The sequence below is a fragment of the Vidua chalybeata genome, chromosome 21, assembly GCF_026979565.1.
Source record: "Vidua chalybeata isolate OUT-0048 chromosome 21, bVidCha1 merged haplotype, whole genome shotgun sequence".
Taxonomy (NCBI): Eukaryota; Metazoa; Chordata; class Aves; order Passeriformes; family Viduidae; genus Vidua; species Vidua chalybeata.
Window position 1 is genome coordinate 8,668,684 of NC_071550.1, and position 22,797 is coordinate 8,691,480.

A 22,797-nucleotide genomic window follows, 5' to 3' on the forward strand; every position below is an offset into this window, starting at 1 on the left:
AGATCAGTGCCAGGAAATCATTAATTACACCCAGATGTGAAAACCAAAGTTTTCTGTCTTTTCACATGCACAGAAGGACAGCAAGGTCCTGAAAAAAATTGTGCTGATTTCTCTTTCCTGACGTGGTCCTTGGCCAGGGCCTGGACCTGGAATGTGGCCAGGTGTGATCAGAGTGACTGATGCAGTGGGAGCCCTCCTTTTCACCACAACTATGAGCACAAGGATTAAGTGTCTGGATTTCACAGTCCGTGCACTTTGTCAGAGGGCTCTGCTTTAGCAGAGTCATTCCCTCTGTGCCTCCACAGCCACTTCTCTGCTTCCTGAGCAAAGCCTGACGTGTCAACCTTTTCCTTTGTGAGTGGGTTTTTAAACACACTGGACAAAGGCTGCAGCTAAATCAGAAATACAGTGGAAAAGGTTCGGGTCTGACACAAACCTTCCTGATGATGAACTTGAGAAAATCCATAAATCTCCATTTTGTCATGCAAACAATCCTTTCTCATTGAGCTGTGAGAAACCATCTGGGGTTTGCTTCTGAATTTTGGGCCTCATGTGAACAGGTTCCTGCAGGATTTGGTGATGCCCTTGATTTATTAAAGAAATATGGATATTGATCTAGTACCGATACCCAGCTGTGATGGACAAAAGCTCTCTAACAGTTTGAAGTTAGAAAGTGTATGTTCATTGCGGCGCCGGGCAGCGTGCGGGACAGCTCCCAAATACACACTGCGCCTTTCCAATGATTACAGAGTCCTTTTATCCACACCAGAATTGAATACCCAAAATACAAATACATATTCATCATTTTGGTACATCCCATTCCTCGCTCCGTGTGCTAATCATTCCCAAAGCTATTAAGCATGCGTAGTTTGTTCCTTGAAATGGGTCAGTGGTCCCTTTCATGGGGAGGGGTCCCAAAATGAGGAAGTAAATGAAGTCTTCCTCATTCTGACCTTTCTGCCTTTTCAATGCAAATATGACAAATGAACCTTGGCAGAACTCCCATTCCCTGTCTTCAGTTGGTTTCAGAACAGAGGAGGCCCACAATTGTCTCATGTTCCTAAAAGCTGTTTGCAGTTTCTACATTCTTCATTATAAACCCAGCTAAGTAAACATTGTGTTGACAAGCAATCCATTATTGGTTAACTACTAACTCTTAACTTCATCAAGGCCTACTCATTTATTTTAGTTAACTCTAGTGAGGCTTATCTCTAACTAAAATCTTAGCTCCTCCAAAGTCTCTAAATCTCTTAAAGTTTATGTTTCACCCTGTGGTTTGGGGAGCAGGAACATGGGGATGGCACCCTGGCTGGATGCCCTGTGGTTTGGGGAGCAGGAATATGGGGATGGCACCCTGGCTCGATGCCCTGTGGTTCTGGGGAGCAGGAGCACAGGAATGGCACCCTGGATCGATGCCCTGTGGTTTTGGGGAGCAGGAGCACAGGAATGGCACCCTGGCTGTGCTCAGCTCTGGCTCCTTTGCCCAATATGGCACACGGCTGTGCCACTTGGCACTCCAGCCATGTCTGGGGGAGTTTTGGCAGACTTGGTGCCTATGGGAGCAGCAGGCTTTGTCTGGGGGAGCATGAGGCATCCCTTCAGGGAAAGAACACAATTCCCACCCTCTGGGTTTTTACAGCATTCACTTCATATGGCAACAGCAGCCTAAAACTTGAAGGCCTATGCTAAAAGGGAAACAAAGCTTTGGCAGACTAAGCTCAAGAGCTGAAGTGCTTTAGAGCACTGCAGGCTGTTACCATGAGCTCAGACTATGTCAGCACTGCTCTGCTGAGGAAATTCGGAATCTGGAGCCAGCAAGCTGCAAGATCCCATTGCTCACTCAGGCCAATTCTGGGCTGCATCACTCCCAGAGAAGGGAAAGGGAAAGTCCAGCTGTGACATGTGCAAGGAAGGCAATGAACAATTCATCCTTCCACGCCATACAATCCTTTCTACGGAATCACCACTCACTGCATTGTACAACCAGATTTTCTGTCTCTGCGTTTGTCACGTAGAACCACGGATCCCTGATGCTGTTCTGTGTATCCCCAGCAACCCCTGGACATCCACACAGCAGCAGTCAGCTGTGGTCTGCTGCTGATGGACACCCAGGCACCTAGAGCAGGGAGGCTGGGGCAGAGTCAAGGCTCTGCCTCACTGGGGACAGCCAGGAGGGGAACAAAGCCCTGGCCCATGGAGGGAGCACTTCCAGAGCCACCTTCCTGCAGCTGGAATGGATGGGGAAATGGCCAGCCAAGCTGGGCCTGACAGCACAAAACTCCCTTGCAAAGCTCCAGCAAAAGCAAAAGCAGTGTCCAGTGCACCACTCTGAACACCGGAATTCCAGGCTGACCACGTCATTCTCTCTTCCCACAGCACACGCGAGGGGACAGGCCAGGACTGGTCCTGCAAGGCTTTCCCAGAGTCCCTGGAATGGCTCAGCTGCCATCCCACAGCCCTTGCCTCCTCCGCAGCCACGGGCTGGAGCCAAGGACACGTGGGAGCAGCATCCCTTTGGGCCATGACATTCCTGCCAGCTCCTGCCACCTCAGCAGCGCCCAGCCCAGCCCAGGGCTCACTCAGGCACGTGGGAGGGAAGAGTGGTGGCAGGAGGAGCCGTGCAGCAGCTCAGAGCTGGGAGGTCACAGGAGGGACACTGTGGTGAGGTGGGAACCATCCCGCACCTCCCACTCCTTCCCATCCTATGTGGATGACATAAGATGGGACACGGGGTGACATCCCGTGGCCAGGGGTGTTTGAGGAGCTGGCCCCCATCTCCTGCCGGCTGGCAAACCCAGTCTGACTGGGTGATGTCTCCACGCAGCAGCAGGGTTTGCCCTACTTCTGCTCACTGGGAGTCAGGAGTTGTGCAAGGGCCAGGAGTGACCTGGAAAGCCCCTTGGGACACAGCCTCTCACCTGCCCATGCCCACCAGGAAACCCTTCCTCAGACATCCCAGGAGCTGATCACGCCAAGAGGAGCCCTCCCATCCCTCTGCCTCCCCTCCAGTCCTGCTGCACCTCTGGCACGTGAAGCCTCTGGTGGGAGATTCCAGATGATCCAAGAAAATGCCAAGCAGGAAGGAAATGATGAGATCAAGGGGAGCAAATTCACACCCTGATTTCCCCTCTCCTCCCAGCTGAAGGATCCTCTGTACTTTGTCTTTCTGTGGGCAGTGTCTCAGGATTCAGCAGAAATGGTGATGCAAATAAAACATGATGCACTCCCCACACAGTGAACAAAAATCACTTTGAAAACCCTTAGAAAATCTGTGAAATGGGCTTTGAATGCTCAAGTATTTTTTCTTCACGCTCAATGCAAGCTTCAAAACTCAAAAGACAGACATAGAGTCATCCAACTATAAAACTGTTTAGCTTGGAGTAGAACTCCAAGGTCATTGAGTCCAACCATTCCCCCAGCACTGCCAGGGCCACCACTGTCCCACATCCCCAGGTGCCACATCCACATGGCTTTTAAATCCCTCCAGAGATGGTGACACCACCACAGCCCTGGGAAGTCTGTGCCAGGGCTTGATAATCTTTTCAGTGAAGAAATTCCTCCTAATATCCAACCTAAGCCTCCCTTGGCAGAGGGGCTTTCTCTTTTTCTGTCATTTATTATCAAGGGACTGGAGCCCGATCCCCCGGCTGTCCCCTCCTGTCAGGAGCTCTGCAGAGCCACAAGGTCCCCCCTGAGCCTCCTTTTCTCCAGGATTTTTCCAGCTCCCTCAGCCTCTCCTGGGGCTCCAGCCCCTTCCCCAGCTCCGTCCCCTTCCCTGGACATGCTCCAATGTCCTTCTTGTCATGATGAGCCCAAAAACTGAGCGAAGCCAGTACCTGATGTACACAAGGAATGAATAAAGATTCAGCATAATGAGAATTTTCCATGCTAAAGACAGGAACAGCTCTCAGACCATCCCTGTGCACTTCTCTCTCCTCACTCTAGATGTGATCCAGCTTGTCCTCAGACAAAATGCTCTCAGACACATCAGGCACAAACATGCAGGGAGAACAAAAAGCACTTCAGGCAGCAGAGAAAACTCAGCAGCACAGCGGTGACATGCTCCAGTGCCAAGCTGTTTTCTTTGGATCCCCAATTCCTTTCATACTTTTTCAGCTCTTCAAAAACATCTCTGAGCCCCACAGTAACTCCCCAGCAGAACATCTGCCCACTTTAAAGCTCATTGAGCTGCAGCAGCAGTTGATAATCCTTGCAGATTTCTCTAATCAGTAGAAACTACTCAAGGATCACAGGCTGGGACATGTCTGACAAGAGAGGGAGAATTTGCACAACAGTCTGGGCTGAGAGAGGAGCTGGGGACAAATGGGGAGCAGCAGGAGACATGTGAAGTGTGACATGATGTGGCATGATGTGATATGACTGACAGCCGAGCAGGACCCTCCCTGTCTGTGCCCTGACTGCCCTAATCCAGAGCCCCTCACAGGAAGGATGAGACTGTGGTGCTTCCCCAGGGTCCCCATTTCCTGTCGTGCAGCCAGGGATGGCTGGGGAACATCCCAGTGCATCCCAGAGCATCCCAGAGCATCCCAGAGCATCCCAGAGCATCCCAGAGCATCCCAGAGCATCCCAGTGCAGCCCAGAGCATCCCAGTGCATCCCAGAGCATCCCAGAGCATCCCAGAGCATCCCAGTGCAGCCCAGAGCATCCCAGTGCAGCCCAGCACTGGGTTTCTCCTGGCAGCTCCAGAGCTGCCTTGCTGAGTCCTTTCCTGGCAAGTACCAGGCTCCTCTCTGCCAGGCACACTTGTTTGCACAGGAAAAAAAGAAATTTCTCCTCCCTCTCTTGGGATCTTTAAGAGCAAATTCTCAGCTCAGCCTCAGTGCCAAGGGCAGAGCTTCAGCCTGTTCCCAGCTCATCTCAAGAGGCTCCGGTTGCTCCTCCTCGTCCAGCCAAAGATTTGCAGGGCACTGCTGTGAGAAGGCTGAGGCCAATAAAAGTTCTTACAAGCTGTTGTAACTCAGAGATGGCTCCCCTAGAAATCCTTGGCAAATAAAATAAAAATTAACTCCTTAACTCCTGGTGTTTCCTGGAGATATCTGTGTCCGTCTGCTGGCAAGACTCATGCCTTGAATATATTTTCAGCTTTTTGTAGCACTCACAATGAAGAGAAAATTAACTTTGACACTCGTGGTCAAAACATTAGTATCGGGCTTTTTTTAGTATTTTGCCCTAGAGTATGCAACTGGGACCCCAGAGGAAAAAAAACATTTAAAAAATCACTTGTCTACACAGTACTTCACAGAAATACACAGAAGAGTTTTATTTGAGGATAAATGGAGCCACACCTATCCTGAAATGAGATCTGGGCTCTGTAAAAGCCCAGAGAGCAGTCCTTGTCCCCAAGGTTTTACAGTCAAAATGAAAACAAACAGTGAATTAAGGAAGGAAACAGAGTCAGTCACTTGTCTAAGGTCTGACAGGAGCGATGTGGTTGGGCTGGGATTGGAGCACGCAGCCTTTGGTGTTTTACAAAGCTGTGCTGGGTGAGGAGCTGGGCAGGAGCCAGCCCTGAACCCCCTGCCCTGGGCTGAGCCCAGCGTGGGCAGCAGGGCAGGGGGGATTGTGCCCCTGTGCCCTGTGCTCGGGTGAGAGCCCACCTGCAGAGCTGCCCCAGCCCTGGCCCAGCACAGGCAGGAGCTGGAGCTGCTGCAGAGATCCAGAGCAGGCACCAGGGGATCAGAGGGATGGAGCAGCTCTGCTGGGAGGGAAGGCTGGCACAGCTGGCATTGTTCACCTGGAGAGGAGAAGCTTTGGGTGAGCTCAGTGTGGCCTTGCAGGGCCTGAAGGAGACAACAGGAAAGATGGAGAGGGACTGTCCCAGGACCTGGAGTGACAAGACAAGGGACCATGGTTTCAAATTGCCAGAGGGCAGGGCTGGATGGGATATTGGGCAGGAATTGCTCCCTGGGAGGGTGGGCAGGCCCTGGCACAGGGTGCCCAGAGCAGCTGTGGCTGCCCCTGGATCCCTGGCAGTGCCCAAGGCCAGGCTGGAGCAGCCTGGGGCAGTGGAAGGTGTCCCTGCCCATGGCAGGGCGTGGAACTAGGGGACCTTTAAGATCCCTTCCAACCCAAACCATTCCAGGATTCTCTCTTATTTCCCAAAACCTCCTGCTTTTTGCTATTTCTTGCTTACTCTTTCCTACTTTCTCTTTCTCTGGTCTCTTCCCTCTCTGCTCTGCTGGCAAGGATCCCCTTCTTGCTGCTGGCAGCCTCAATCAGCCTCGCTGACCAAACCACATGTTCTGCTCAGAGCATGACTTGGAGCTCTGCAGAACATCAAGAGCTGTTCCCAACTATTGCAATAGGAAGATTTTTCCCATGTCATTGAAGTGAGAAGAGCTGGCTGAATTTTTATGTTACAGACAGCCTGGGACATGAGAAAATAGTTTTCTTTCTTTGATTTTATTTTTTAAAAGCCTAAATCTGAAAAGCTTTTCATGGGGAGGTGGGGGAAACCAAATCTCTCTCACTAAAAATAGTGTTGAAGTTTCCAGCCTGTTTCTTTACCCAGGGAAAAAGGAGAAGTTCCTGCACATCACTGTGTGTGCACATTCACCTCAACAAAAGTTTCTGTTTTAATGAGAACTTTTCTGGGGACAAAAAAAAAAAAAAAAAAAAAAAATCCATTTTCAACAGTCTGGGCAAGTCTAAATGGCAACATCTGCATGCCAAGCGCTTCCTAAATGAGTGGATTTCCTTGGGGAGGGTGGGCTGCTGCAGAGTGGCAGGGAGCAAGGAAGGAACTTTCCTGGGATACAGGAACCCCTTCCAGCTGGACATTGGCTGCCAGCAGAGCTTGTTCCTCCCGTCTGAGCTGCTGCCCAGCTTCAGAGGATCTCCACAGGCTGCAGCCCCTCTCTGCTGTCAGGGATAGCAGCTGTCAGCCAAGTAACACTGACATCATTTTTCCCCCAAGTACAGTAAAATCACACTTGTCCAAGCAGCAATAACAGACTCCTGTGAGAGCACAACGTTTTGTTAAGATTTTTAATTAAGATGATTTGGGAGAAGATGAGCCCCAGAGCAGACAAACATCCGATTTTGGGCCTAAGCCCCGACGGTTTGGTGCAAAAGGTGCACACTGAGCAACGGGAAGCCTCTTGTGAATTCTGCTAAAATGAGGGGATGAAGCAACACTTCAGAGAACCGGACCCGTTCTTTGGGGTCACTTGCTTCCTGTCCTCTCACCTTCCCCAAAAGCCTCTTTCTCTGGGAAAGAAGAAACTGCCGGGCTCCGCTCGCCTCTGCCTCTCGCTCTCCCCCTGCTTCTCACTTTCACTCCCATCGGTTTCACGTTCCCTCTGCCAGGCGGAAAATCTTGCGGAGCTGATGCAGCCCGGCAGCAGCAGCAGCAGCAGCAGCAGGGTTGATCCTGGTTCCGCCCACCGGGACTTTCCTGGCTTCCTCCTGCAGGGAGCGGGGGGAGCAGGAGCGGTCGGAGGCAGGAGCCGGCCCCGGCAGCGCGGGGAGCGCTCCCGCTGCTCCTGCCGGGTTTCTATTGTAGGCGGCGCATTCCTCGGGAGGGAGGGAGGGTGTGCGCGCCGGTGCCTTCCCACACTCGGGACAGCTCTTATTTAATGGGGGTCTCCATGCAGGGCAGGAGCCACAGGAGGTTTGGCGGTGCCCGGCTCCCTCGCAGGACGAGCCCGGCGCTGCTGCCATGGACAGCGTGCTGGAGATGGGCGCGGAGGCTGCCGGCAGCGGGCACGGCGCCGGGATGCGCCTCCGCCAGGATCTCAGGAGGATCCGCTGCGCGCTGCTGCTCTGCCTGCTGGCCGTGCTGCTGCTCATGCTGCCCACAGCCTACCTGCTGGTCGGGAACCTGCGAGCGCCCAGCTCCTGCGGCAGCCAGGTAAGGCACGGCCGCACCTGAGTCCCCGTCCGCGCCTCGGAACGGAGCCGCTGTGGAGTGCTTTTAGTGCTCTTTATGAATTTCTCGTGTTCGAGGGCACGTGTGAGGCTCGCTGTTGCATTCCTTCTTCCTCACCCTGAGGATAAAGCTGATTATTGCTCGTTCTTTTTGACTAACGGTTCCTCACTTTCACTGGGGTTACGAGCAGAGTAAATGGCTTTGGAACTTTTATTGCTGTGCTGCAGGGAATGCTTTAAAAATCACTGATTTCTGCCAGATTTTTGACACTATGGCTCATTTCCCTCCCTTCTTTTGGGTTAAATCTGTGGCTTCCTCTCGCAGTGTCTGGTTTCAGGAGTACATGACTTTAAAACTTTTATTGCTGTGCCGCAGGGAATGCTTAAAAAAAAAAAAAAAACACTGCTTGGTGGAAATCACTGTCTGTGCACTCATTTCTGCCAGATTTTTGATGCTATGGGTCATTTCCCTCCCTTCTTTTGGGTTAAATCTGTGGCTTCCCCTTGCAGTGTCTGGTTTCAGGAAGATCTGCTGATGTCAGTGGGTCAGTCACCCGTCACTGGGCTGACAGCTACAGCTCTGGTGGATAATTAATTATTATTAATGTGAACTTCTGAAGAGACAGTTAAGAGAGTCTGACCCTAAACTTTGCATCCTGTTTTTAACTCCCCATTAAAACTCTCTCTCAGTCCAGGGCTCTTCTCAGCTCTTCTCCTTTGCCAGAGAGCTACTCTCACTTTGCTCCCAGCCATACAAAATTCTGCTCTGCTGCTTCCAGCCCTCTTCCACACTGCTCCATTACTCCTGCAAGTGCTTATTCCCACGGGAGGCCGTGAGTTCAGCAGGAACACCCCATGCTGTAAGTCTGGTGAATTAAGCTTTGAATTTTAGCTTCAGGTCTGAAATTCCACAGTTAATCAGCAGGATTAAGGGCCCCAGAAAGGGGGGTTGGTTTTCAGTGGTCTCGAAGGCAGGTTTGTCACCTGGCTCACGTTTAGCCCGGGGATGTTTAGGGAGGGTGAGAGCCGCGGCCGCGCCTCCGCTGGTGGCTCCCAGGGCTGTGCTGGCCCCGCTGTGACCCCGAGGCTGCTCTGCCCGGGTGACGCCGAGCTCAGGCTGCAGCATCCTCTGTCTGACCTGGCTCTAACCTGGTGCAGCCCCTCGGGCTGTTAAATCTGGCAATTCCTTGAGGGTGTGAGCTGTGATGCTGCCCTGACTTTGTCACTACCATCAGTTCCAGCTGTAGAAACCCAGGCTGCCCTACCTGCAGGTGCCAGAGCACAGCTTTCTTCAGGGGCTGGGCACAATCTGAGAGGATCTGGGGGCCTTCAGTTCCAGAAATGTGAAATTACAGCAGAGCAGAGACTGAAGGTGGAGGAGCTTGGAAAGCTGGGAGCTTGGGGGTAAAATTCACGAGGTGCTTTGGGCATCCTCTGCTGCTGCTCTGGGTTTGTTTGTGTCCCACAAGAGAAGAACAGCTCAGTCTTGAAATCTTGGAGTGGAAGAATAATCACATGTTAACTTCTTTAATCAATCCAATGCGTTCCTGGATCATGACCCTATTGGCAGGGTTAGCAGAGAAAAGGTTTTTTTTATGAGTGGGTTTGGCTTCTTAAGAGGAAGAGCAACGTAAAGGGTCAGAATTGCAATGCTGGTGTGCATTCCCATGCACCTGCTCCCAGTTAGGAACACGTCATATTTCCACAATGATGTTACGAGGTGATCAGATGAGTTACAAGCTCTGCGAGTCCCAGGGAGGAAGAGGAAGGTCACTGGGGCTGGCGGGGTGCCCTGGGTGCCGTGGGAGGAGCTGCACCTCAGCTGGGCCCTGCCTGCTCCCCATTTTTCATTCACTCTGCTGCTCTCTGTGCTCGTCAGTGTTGTCCAGCAGGACAGCACAGAGGGGTGGATGTCTCTGCCTGTGTGGCTGGCTCTGAATGCCCCAAAGAGCCATATCCCCCAGGAGCCTGCAGGTTCAGGGTGGTTCAGTCCCTGGGAATATTTCTGGGCATAAAAGCTCTCAGGAAAATGTCTTTTTGCATTTCCTTCCGCATTCAAAGTTTGCTAAATGGCTCCGTCCTCATGTGCCCCATTGGATCGGGACTTTTGGGACCAGCCGTGAGTGGCAGAGCTCTCTGGGGCACTGGGTTTGGGGTGTGGGTGCCCTGGGCACTGTGGGATGAGTGGGCAGCCCTGAGTTTGCCCGAGATGAGTATTGGCCTCCTGACCCTTGCAGCCCATGGGAGGAGTCCTCTGGTTGCCCCACAGAGCTCTGCTCACGCACGATTGTCACCTTCGAGTGCTCTGGGGACACTCCTGGGAGGAGGGAGGGACTCAGCAGGCGAGGAGCAGATGGAGTGAATTCCTGAGTCCTTCCTGGAGCAAGGAGGAGAAGGGAAGCCCGGGAAGGTATTTGCAACAGGGGAGTGTCCCTGGGCACGCTGCCCGCAGGGCGAGGCACGTTGGTCATCCCTGCCTCGCCGTGGGTGCACGTGGTGTCACCTGGTGCCTCTGAAGGGATGCAGACTCATCTCTTTCGCTGGAAATGTCCCTTTCAGGAAAAAGGACAGCAAGTTATGTCACTACAGCAACATGTGTTGGTCACCATGTGTGTCATGCTGCGATGCATCTTGAATGAATAATGCCAGTCTGGTGATGGTTTTCCCTGGACACCTTCCAGGCTCCATCCACTGCTCCTTTGGGAAAGAGAAATAACTTTCTTTTGTGCTTCAGTCCAGAGTGGGGAGAGGAAAAAGGGTTTTTCAAACCAGAACACGTGGCCTGTGTTACTAGCAGAAAATCTATATTAAGGCCTGCTGGAGGAAGGGCTATTCTTCCTCAAAGGGAAGCCAAGTTTTGGGCTGAGTTCCAAAAACCATCAATGGAATGGCACAGGAGAGCAGGCTGCACAGGCTGCCTCAGCATCCCACTCAGCAGAGCAGCAAGTCCCGTGGCCTGGAGAAGTTGGTATTTGGGTTTATTTTTCATGGCATCCTTGGCACGTCAGGGCCACAAGCAGCATAAAGAGGAATTCCAAACCCTGTCCCAAGGGTTGGACATGCAGCTGTGTGCCAGGTCTGTGCCATGTCAGCTGGCAGTGGAGAAGGGACCTGAGGAACTGGAAAATCCCAGAGGCTCCACCTGGATCTTGCCGGAAAGCTGGCAACAAATCCCACAAAGGAAGGAGAACCCCAAAAGGCTTCCTGATCTTTGGGGAAGGAGAAATGCCTGGGGAGGAGCAGCAAGCACACCTGGATGGGCCCAGGTGTTGGGATTCCCCTTCCAAAGGAGCACCAGTTAAATCCCTGCCTGGCCACTGCTGCTGGATGCAGATGTTCCTTGTGGGCACATGCCTTGGGTACAGCATTCCACTAGGCAGCAAAATGTTCAGATTGAAGCCAGTTTTTACTGGCACAGACCAGTTCCTGCCAAAACTTCCCAGCCCAGGCCATGCAGCATCTCGGGAGTTAGAAAAGATTGGGTTTATGTAGTGCAGATGGGCTGCAGAGATCCTCCCTGTGAGGCAGTGCTGGAGATGGAGTGCCTGGAGGAGCTGGGGCTTTGCTGCTTACCAGTCCCTCTGCCTGCAGTGCCAGCTGCTCTTGCCATGCCACTGGATAGCAGCCCTTCTTTTTGGGCTTAGCAATACCTGGATGTAAATGCACCGGGGCTTTTTGCACATTTGTGGTACCAGAGGTGTTCAGCACACAGCAATCCCCAGGGTCATTAGAGCTGCCTGTCCAAATATCTGTGAGTCAGCTCAAGGTGGGATTTTCAACATCACTCAGTGGTTGGGCTCTCCACAGTAACCAAAGGGAAAATTGAAGCTGTGAACTTTTCAGAACCACAGCTGAGCAGGAAAGGGAAAATAGAGAAAAGCAGTGATGGTGTGAATGTTCTCTCTATTGTCTCAATTCTCCCTCCCCATCAATGCACAACACCTGTGCCTATTCAGGACAAGTATTTGTGACACCTGGTCATTATGCAGCATTGCTACTGCTAAAACATCTTCTGTAGGAGATTTGTATTTATATTTACACCTTTATGAGAGCACAATTAGGAAAAAAAAAAACAGCCATACCTTTTCCCAGCAACAGAATAATTTCACACCTTGCTGTGTCCCCCTGCTCTGTCTGCTCTGTCCTTCAGCATCTCTGAATGCAGCTCCTGCACCTGGAGTTTCCAGCTGGATTTCTTAGGAAACAAGTAAATTTAGGTTTAAACAAAACCTTTTCATTATCTTTTATAAAGAAGCAGAATTCTTCTTGCTCTCCTTCCCATTTTCCTGCCACCTCTGTTTGGATTGCAACATCCAAGTTTATACAAGGAATTTCAGCAGAAGCTAAGCTTCAAGTGTGTAAACAGTTCCACAGAAGTTACATTCTCAAATATAGGTTTGGGATTGATTTTTTTTTCCCTGGCTGCAGAATCCTTAGAGAATAGAATCACTGATGAGAATTAGTCACTTGGGAAATAGGTAGGAAATGCCACACAAGGAATGTGTAAATATACTCCTAGGTGCATACACCTGGCTGAAAGCCAGGGGAGTCTGAGGGAAATCCTTAATTCTGACCTTGTGCTTCCCACCAGGGCAGGGACAAAGTCACCAGGCTGTGGCTGAGTCACATCAACAGGGCACTCATGGTTAGTCACCACAGAAAGCAGCACTTTGAAACTCCTCACACACAGTGAAAGGCTCAGAAATCTCCTGGACAGCACAGCACCAATTTTCCCTCAGCCCCACACTGGAAGTTCACACCAGTCTCTGCCAGGAGGCTGCTGGGGCTGAGCCACACATCTGTGTACAGGTGGGCAAGGGAATACAAAACAAAAACAAACAAAAAAAAAAAAAAAAAAAAAAAAAAAAAAAAAAAAAAGAGAGAATTTTCCCTACTGTTTTCCTTCTCCATTTTTTCCCCACCACACCAGAGCACCTATTTTAGAAATGACTGTTTTCTGCAGGAGCACACGGATGTTTACTTCCAGTAAAACATTAAACTATTTTTGGGTTTCCTGGAGCAGCCAGCAGCCCCCCAACCCCAGGCAGGCTGACTTTCCTTCCACAAACATTCCCCTTCCCCAGCCAATATAAATTATCTATTTGCTCCTTCTCCTGCAGTGTTTGAAGCTGTGTGAGGCACAGCCAGCAGGAGCCAGCTTCAGCATCTAGATATTGATATTGTTTCCTTTATTTTTGGGCAAAGTGCCTCAAATACTTTGCTATGAGCTGACCAGGGGTGGTTTATTCAGTTTATTCAGCTTATTCAGTTTATTCAGTGTGGTTTTGGTGTCTGCCCATAAAACACACCGTGTCAGCCCTGTGTGCTCCTGAAAGATGTTCTGGGATGGGGGTTCCTGACAGCTCTGAGGTCAGCCCTGAGGGTCAATCCTGTGGGTCAGCCCTGAGGGTCAGCACAATGCAGGCTTCTCCAAGGGCTGCTCCTCACAGCCCTGCGAGGCCGGATGCAGAGGCAGCATCCCCCACCATGCCCAGAACCCCCCAGCACCCCCCAGCATCCCCCAGCATCCCACAGCATCCCAAAGCATCCCACAGCATCCCCCAGCATTCCACAGCATCCCCCAGCATCCCACAACATCCCACAGCATCCCAAAACATCCCCCACCATCCCCCAGCATCCCACAGCATCCCCCAGCATCCCACAACATCCCACAGCATCCCAAAACATCCCACAGCATCCCCACCATCCCCCAACATCCCACAGCATCCCAAAACATCCCCCACCATCTCCCAGCATCCCCAGCACCCCCAGCATCCCAAAGCATCCCAAAACATCCCCCACCATCTCCCAGCATCCCCACCATCCCCCAGCATCCCACAGCATCCCAAAGCATCCCACAGCATCCCCCACCATCCCCCAGCATCCCACAGCATCCCCCAGCATTCCACAACATCCCCAGCACCCCTGACCATCTCCCAGCACCCCCAGCACCCCCAGCACCCCCGGCACGCTCCCTCTGGAGCTGCCAGGGCGCGCAGCCCCGGCCGTGCCGTGCCCGGGTGGCTCAGGAGGTGCAGCAGGTGACTCAGGAGCAGCAGGTGGCCCAGGTGACTCAGGAGCAGCAGGTGACCCAGGGCACGGTGTGACAGGCACAGTTCTTCCCCGGAGCTGCTGGAGCTCGGTGGCAGCAGGGCAGGGCCCAGGGCCATGTCCTGCCTGGGGGGAATGGGAGTGTCCAGCTCCAGAAGGGAATTGCAGAGGAGAGGAAGGATGAGCCTTCCCCAGAGCAGCAGAGCTCACCCTGCAGCTGCTCCCTCGGCTCTGCTCAGCTCCTGCCTCCCCAGGAGGTCCCCCAGAATTCCACACAGACCCAAGGAACAGGCTTGGTCCGGGTGCAGGACAAAAGGCAGGTGGAGCTGATCCACCTCAGTCTCTCTGCTGCTGTTGTGGAGAACCTTTGCTCCTGTAAAGGCTCAGAGCTGCCCTGCCTTGAGGAGAATCTCTCGCTCTGCTCTGCTTGCTGTGCCTGGACTGAGGGCAGGAGAGGCTCCAAGCAGCAGTGCTGGACAGTCGCCATCCCCGCATGGCTGGCTCACGCTGGCCACTCTGCTGCTGCTCTCCCAGCTGTGCCAAGGCCTTGTCCAGCTCAGAATCTAACAAACCTCCCCGAGGGTCCTGGAGCCCTGTCAGAGATGAAGGCAGTTCTAAACCAACAGCAGAAATGCTTTGCAGTGAAGCAAAGACGTGTCAGGGCTCACCTGTTTGCCAAAATGCTCCATCTGAATTCACTGATGTTATTGAAGCTGTTCATGTTCATGATAATTCACACAAATCCCTCTGAGCTGACTCCTGTCGCTGTCCCCTGCAGGTCACAGAGGAGAGGGGCTCTCACTTTCTGAAGCAACGAGCAGTGGCTGCTGGTGAGTTTGCCACCCTTTCCCCTCTGCTGTTGCAATCCCAGCACACCTCCCCACTGCCCTCTGCCTCACCACCACAATCCCTGCCAGACAAACCAGTCAGGGCACACTGGGGGAGAAGATGCAGGGAGATAACTGTGGGCAGAGTGAAATGGGAGCATTTCTAACCCCGGGCTGTCAAAGCTGTGCAGGCACAGGCTTCCCCCACAACTCTGCAGGGTCAGTGGGACTCCCTGAAGCACGAGCAGGGATTTGGGAGCCCGTGCTCCTCACACTTCCCCTCTGTTCACCCTCCAGCAGTTCAGGACACGGCCACAATGTGCCCTGTTGGTGCTGCAGCAGCCCTGACAAACTCCCTCGTTTGCATTTTATCACCTCAGGGGTGTCAGTGAGAGATCACAGCAAATCATTCCCCACTCTGCAGAAGGGAGAGGGCCTGCACATTTCCTCTTGGAAATGCACCCCCAGAGGGTGCTGGCACTGCCCAGGCTCCCCAGGGAATGGGCACGGCCCCGAGGCTGCCAGAGCTCCAGGGGTGGCCAGGGTGGGGTTGTTGGGGGGTCTGGGCAGCGCCAGGGGCTGGGCTGGCTGATCTTTGGGGTCCCTTCCAGCTCAGGATATTCTGTGATTTTATTATTGAACAGCAGCAACATCCTCACACCATTTTTTTTCCCTTTTCCCTCAGTGACAGACACACTTTCCAGCGCAGAGAAGCCACGAGCTCACCTGACAGGTAATTCTTGTTCACAACTAAATCCATTTTACAGACAATGTTGTGGTTCAGTAACCTTGGTCTGTGTGGATCTGATAGGAGCAGGTGTTGCAGGAAACATGGGGAGCAGAATAATCAGCTTTGCCTTGTGGAGCATGCCAGAGTGAGTGCAGTGTGTCTGTAGGAGAGGGCCCCCGAAGGGACAGCTGACAGAAATGTCACTTTTCCGAGCTGTTTCTTTTATTGAATGACCAGCTTTTGTAACTGAACTGGACCAGGTACCTAATGTCTCAGTGATCTGCTGAATCCTCCAGAAAAGGCAGGGAAGGAGCTCATGTGAGCCCTCGTGGAGCAGTGAATTGGCAAGAATTACAAGTTTTGGAGCAAAATCAGGTCAAATCAGGCCGGTTTTATTTTATTTTTCTGCAAGGCCTGACTCAGACCACACACACCATATTCCTATAAATCCTCCCTCCTGTTTTCAGTGAGATAATCTCTAACACATTTCAGAGCAAGCAGGGAAAGGGTAACTCCAAGCTGAGCCCTCCAAGCTTTTATGTTGTCTTAGGAAGGTGCCATCACAAATCCTATCAGGGTGGGCTGCCAGGCCTTTCCAAAGAGCTCCCAGGCCTTTCCAAAGAGTTATCATGCCTTTCCAAGAGGTTCCCGTGCCTTTCCAAGAGGTTTCCGTGCCTTTCCCAAGAGTTTCCATGCCTTTCCAAGGGGCTGCCAGCATCTCCAAGGTTCCCATATCACCACCTCAGCCTTGAAGCTCCACCCACATGGAAAATTTAGGTATTCCCAGAGACAAGTTCCTGTGTGGATGGAGTGAGTGCCAAAGGGTTTTCCAGCTGGCCTGAGGCCATTTATCCCTCTCCAAAGTACAGCTCACTGCACAGGTCTCCCCAACACCCCGAGTGCTGCCCCAGGGTGCACTTTGTAACTTGAAAACTGCAGGAAGTGCGGGGATGTTTCTCTCAAACCCTCCTGCAGAGATCCAAATCCACCCCCAGGGTCTGATCAATCTGCAGCTCAGGGCTGATGCATTTCCCAGCAGAATTTCCTTTCCTTGATCCACCAGCTCCTCACTGGTGCACATCCTTGGTGCCTTTCCCTTTGGCACAGGGGTTTCTGGAGCTCCAAACCTGACCTGGTCTTGTCCACAATCACGTCTTTGCTCAAGTGCAAGTTGTGGGGAGCAAGAGGACCATGTCTGCTGCTGTAAGGTTTTGGCTTTTTAAATCCCCCATGGCAGAGAGACCTAGAGGCTCCAGTGACTCAGAGGAGCAGCCAAAGCTCTGCTCTGCTGCTGGGAACTTCCCTGGGTTGCACAAAAACCCAGCTGCCACAGGGAAACACCCAGCAGTTTTCTCCAAATTTCTTCAGCCCCCATATTTGCAAAAATTCCTTTGCCATCATTCCCAGGCAGCCTCCCTGCCATCCTCTCTGGCATTCCACTGAGGGGCAGTCACTGCTGGCCATAGAAAGGAGTAAGAAAAGGGGAAACTTGAGGGAATTTTCTCTCTCCTTTCTGTGCTGTGCTATGTAGTCATCAAAGAACCCAATATCTATGGATTATCTTTGACCCTCTCTTAGCCTGAACATGTTCCTGGTGCTTCTCCCTGTGGGAATGACTTTCCCAGCTCAACAGCACTTTGCAGGCAGAAAATATTTCCTGTTATTTTCAACTCTGTGCATAATAATATCTTGGGTTTCACCCTGGTTTTCCCTTCTCAGAAACCATGACCTGTGTATAGAAAGTGTAAAAGGAATAATTATTCTCCTGATCCTTGTTACATTCCCCCACCTCAGGTGCCTTATTCAACATGAAGGTGGCAAACTACAAATCCTAAATTGTAGGAACACCTTTATTCTGTCTTTTTCTAGTTTTAGGCACATCTATTGTGAAGGTGAGAGCAGAAGAGGGAGAGGAATGAGAATTAGATGGGGTTCTTTGGGAATGCACTGATTAATTGGCAGTAGCAGAATAGCTCCATGTTTTGGTATCTGTTCCTTCATGATAAATCTTCCAGCTGCTCTTGGCCTTTTTAACTCGCACTGAGAATTTTTATTCATCCAGACTGGAATCGAGATCTCCCCTCCCTGATGACTTTACCTACTGAGATGTGCCAATACCCAGCTCAGAGCTCCCTCCAAGCCCATTTTCTCCTGTGCATTAATGTTTATTTGGGGCTTCTCCTTGCCTTGCCATCATCCCCTCCCCAGTTATTTGGTTTGATTTGGGGTCAGGATTCAAGGCAGTGCCTGTTCCTTCTTGTCACCAGCCTGTGGCACAGTGATCAATGCTGCAGGACCTGGCTCGTGCTCCTCGTGCTGGTGTGGTCCCAAACCCAGCTCTAAATCTGGGCAGAGCCTCATTTCTGCTTCCAAATTACCTTTTTTAAATCCTCAGGGCATGAACTGGAGCACCAGGGGACACAGGACCCTGCCCCACAAGGGCTTCACCACAGGCTCCAGTCTCTTGCTGAGACTCAGAGTTCAGGATTAGGCTCTGCCATTGGTGCTAAGAACTGCAGAAACCCCACAAATTCAGCACAAAATACATCCCAAATCTGACAGGCAGCAGGGATTCTCCAGCAAGGGACTGAACCAAAAGGGATTTGGGGACGGGAGAATTAAGGGATGCCAGAAATTTATAGTGTGTGTGAAAACAGAAGGAACTGTGGCAATGAATCCCTTATTAAAAGCAGATTTGAATTCCTTTAAGAATTAGCATCATAGGTATATTTGCAGGAAGTAGAGCTCCAGAAATTAGGAAATAAATAAATAAGTGACAAGTACAAAGTACAGCTGCTGCTAGAAAAGGAGCTGTGCTGTATTAAAAAGCACTTGAACATTCATTTTATTCTCCTGTTACTGAAAGCATGGGAAAAAGTAATTAACTTGAAAATAGAGAGCATCAATAGAGGGAGATTATCATCCTAAAAGGGAGGTTGAAGTTGTGAAACCTGACTAATTCTAAAAGTTAGCCAGTCATGCAGTTCATTTGAGATCTTATCATAGTCTATAACTAATAAAATCTCTTTTATAACTAATATAAAAATTCATTGTGGAATTGAGTGTCATTGACATTTTAAATGCATCATTCTACAAGAAATGAATATTTCACAGGCATCTTCTCTTCAAGTTTCCCCCAAAATTCCAGAGATGGAATAGAGCCCAGGACATTTGCTGGAAGTATTCTGATCTTTCCTCATCCTCAAACAAGATTTCCTCTGCTCTCTGAGATGAATTGCTCCAAGCTGATGCAAACCTTAGGGGGATCCAAAGCTAGCTGAGCTTTTCCCAGGGTTCAGACAGTCCCTAAATCGAGAGGTGGATGCAGATGAAGGCAGACCAGCAGCACTTTCACTTTCTTTTATTCCCCTCTCAGTGTCAAAGCTCCATTGCCTCTAACCTTTATAATATTTCTATAATTTAGCTTTCTTTGCTGTCATAATCCCTGGCTGTCTTCCCCTTCCCTGAAATACTTTCCTCATCCACTTTGCCTCCTGGGAAAAGATCAGAAGGATTTGGATATTTCAGCAGCACTAAAAAAAAAAAAACAAAAACAAAAAAAGGCCATTATTTCATTGTGCTACTCAGAGAATATAAAAGGAATTGCACTCCTAACAGCTTCGTGTCTCCTCATGGATTATTTCTTGTTGGAAAAGAGGGAAACAGATGCCACTGGGACATGAGCACATTCCTTTTTCTGAGTCTCATTTCACCCAGGATGGACCTAATGGTTATTGCCAAGGGAATTCCAAAGCCTTCCCTCGCCTGCATCCCATTTGCCCCCCTTCCCATGCACACACCCCCCTTCCCCAAATACTGAATAAAAATCGACTTTAAACATGAACACAAGCTCATTAAAAAGGTCTCAGTTGCTGGAACTCTGTTCCCTCAGTCTTTTCTAAGCATTCGTCATTCATTTTCCAGGTTCATTCTAATACCTGAGATAATCTTGATGGTTTTTATCCTCTTCTCACTCGTGCTGTTTTTGCACAACAATTCTATGTGGCAGTCAGTAAAGAGCAGAGACAACTCTTGATTCCCTGCAGAAAAGCATGCAAAGGCTGAGGTTTATTGTCCTCTCTGTTGTGTGTGAGAAATCAAAGTGGTGAAGGCAAAAGGGCAGCAATTCCCTAATTTTTCCCCTGCAGGCTGGGAAGCATCCTCAGCTTGGATCAGACTGATGCTGGGGTCAGGACTGGAGCTCTGCTTGTAATCAGCTCACCAAAATATTGGGGAAAAAAAGCCTGGAGGAATGTTGGGGCTGACTCCAAATGTAGCATTTTATTCCAGAAAAGCATTAAAGGAAAAAAAAATTTAAAAAAGGGGGAAAAGATGGGGATAAAAATGGTTTAAAATATTACGTGTTGCTTTGGAATTAGACCTCTTGAAGCACAGTGGGGTCTTTGGGGTTTTGGCTAAAATTCAATGACCTTGGTAAAGCTAAAGCAATTCTACAAAAGTTGTCCTTGAGAGAACTCAGGAGGAGAAGGGCTGGGGAGCCCCAATCCCCTGAAGAAGAAGCTTGGCAGGAAGAAAAGTCCAAGTGTCTCAGTGCTTGGTGACACATCCTGGTGACCGATGTGGGCATTTTGCAAGCTCAGCTGTGTCTTTCTAAGAAACAGAATTTCAGTGCCCCCCTTCTGAAGGAAAATATGTTTTAGAGTGTCCTCTTCCTGTCCCCAGCCCTTAGGTACAAGCATGGTACAACTGTCCCAGTGCTGGTGTCACTTAAGGACAAGGTTTTCACTCTGGAAATGGGTGAGACGGGAAGGTGAAGCCATCTCCATTGCTTCCCAGTGCCAGGAGACTCAGCCTTGAGGAGGGACAGCTCATCTTTTGGGGTCTGACCCACAGCCAGCACCCCCAGGCACAGCTTACACTGTCAAGATCTTCCTAGAGCTTGGCTTTCAGCCCTGGCAGCTCAGATCTGGACACCCAGTGGGAAAATACCACTGGGCAGTTGTCCTGCCGCCCATTCAGCTCAGTTAGCAAGCTGTGAAATAAGAACATTTCTGCCCCAGCGTTGTGCTCAAACTGTTTAAATTCCTCCCCCTTTGGAGCAGAGATTTCCTGCTCCATGCACACCCCTGGCCATGGCAACCTCACCCACCCTCCTCTCCCTCTCTCTCCCTGGTGCAGTGAAGAAGCAGGACCTGGCCAGCGCCGTGGGGAGCCACCTGCCCATCCTGCAGTGGGAAGACAAGCGAGGCCTGGCCTTCACCAAGAACAACCTGAGTTATTCCAGCAACGCCCTGGTGATTCCTGTGTCGGGGGACTACTATGTGTACGCTCAGGTCACGTTCCGAGGGCCCGTTGAGAGCAGCCACAAGACCAGCTCTGTCACTGAGATCATCACCAAGGTCACTGACAGCTACCCCGAGCCCACCCAGCTGCTGATGGGCACCAAGACCCTCAGTGAGAACGGCAATGGTTGGTTCCAGCCCATTTATTTGGGCGCTGTTGTCTCCTTGGAGGTGGGAGACAAGCTGATGGTCAATGTGAGTGACATCAAGCTGGTGGATTACACCAAGGAGCACAAAACTTTCTTTGGGGCCTTTCTGCTGTAGGGCTCTGGCAGCAGCTGGTGGGAGATCCCTCCAGGGTCATCGAGGGGATCTTGATGGATTTTGGTTTTGTGGGTGCGTGTTGGGATGAGATCTCTGCCGTTTTCCTTCTTCTTCTTCGTCTTCTTCTTCTGTGCCACCACTCCCCTGCAGCTCGCTAGAGCCTTAATTTAATGGGTAGGGAAATGTGAAGCTGCAGGTTGAAGTGAAATAACCTCTCAAAAAAAACCAACAAAAACCAACCAAAAACTAACTCGAAAAAAACCCCAAAAAACAAAAAAAAAAGACCACCCCAAAACAACAACAACAACAACAAAAAAAAACCACCCCAAAACTACAAAACAAACAAACAAAAAGCAACAAAAAAAAACCACTCGAAAATATCCCCAAATAAACAAACAAAGAAAAGCCAAAACAGAAAAATGAAAGTCATATTGGAGGGGGGAAAAAATGTATTTTTGAAAGCAAAAGTTGAAAGTTCTTCAAAACTTTGTAAGCTAAAGAGGAATGTTTGATACTTGTGGGTAGGAAGTTTCCTCTTGAATATTGAGCTAGGCTATGTCACTAATTCCACCTTCAATGTACAATTTCCTCAGCTCCAAAAAAAAAAAAAGGGTTTTTGAGCTTTCTCCAGCACTTCTGGTATAGTTTTGCATGACCCTTCTTCAGATTCTCCTTTCTAAAAGGTAATTTACTTCTCATAATTTCCTTATGAATACATTTACTCAGTACTTTGCACTAACATAAAGCTCAGGTTAATAATTAACTGCTTAATTAATCCCTTCCAACTTCCCTGTAAAGTAGATTAAAATTATGTCTTGTGCTTTGCAGCAGCCACTTGAGATTTTTGGTTTTTCCAAAAAAAATTGTTTACAGTTCTCTAAGTCCATATACAGCCTCAAAATATTCTGGAAAAGATCTAGGGAACTCACAAAACACTTTCTGTTTCAGCATGGAAGTGGAATGTCCCCTCCAGGTCCTAACTTTAGAATAACAGGAAAAAAAAAAAAAAAACAAAAAAAAACAGGGTAAAGAGAGAGACACGGAGCAAAATTTTGCACGGTTTTAAATCAGCCACGGAAATTTTGGGAGAAAACCTCTGCAATGTTTTGCTTTCCATTATATTTAATGCAAAGCAAATGCAACTGATGAAATCACTGCCTGGGCTCCAGCCACAGCTGATGGTGGCCTCTGACCCCAAGGGACTCCCCAGCCTTGCCCTGGGTGAAGGTTGGCCACCAGCTGTCCCCACACAAGGCTCAATGATCCAAAGACACGACCCTGGTGGAGCTCAGGGCTGTTGAACCTTGCACTTACTCATTTCCACAGATCTTTCTGCCTCTCAGGGAAATTCCCATTTCCCCCTCCCCTCCTGCAGCAAACACATCTCCAGCAGTGGCTCAGGACCCTCACGGATTTGGACTTTACACCCTGAGCAGCCCCGAGGTCTCACAGCCAAGCACCCACCCCCCAACCACCTCCAGGCTCCCCTCTCTGCAGCTTTTCCCTGCCTTCACCTCCTTGGATTTCCTCCATTTCTCCACTTCTCGCCCAGAAATGACAGCAAGGCTTTGTTGCCTGAGCTGATGTTTCCACTCAGAGCCGTGGTGGAGCCCCAAGTCCCCCATCAGTGGTGGGGAATTGCAGCACTGGGGGTGAGGGGCTGGGTCTGGGCACAGGCTTTGTAGTGGGGACAACCCTGTCTGAGATCCTGCAGCTTTGTCCATGGCAAGCC

General features: G+C 50.4%; 1 protein-coding gene across 1 annotated transcript; it reads left to right on the top strand.

The window, feature by feature from the left end:
* Positions 1-7,681: 7,681 nt before the first annotated feature.
* On the top strand, positions 7,682-21,345 carry TNFSF15 (TNF superfamily member 15). The gene is made up of 4 exons (XM_053962402.1): positions 7,682-7,873; positions 14,720-14,771; positions 15,454-15,501; positions 20,638-21,345. The coding sequence occupies exons 1-4, from the start codon at positions 7,682-7,684 to the stop codon at positions 21,063-21,065; spliced, it is 720 nt and encodes a 239-aa protein (XP_053818377.1). The 3' UTR covers positions 21,066-21,345.
* The last annotated feature ends 1,452 nt before the right edge of the window (positions 21,346-22,797 follow it).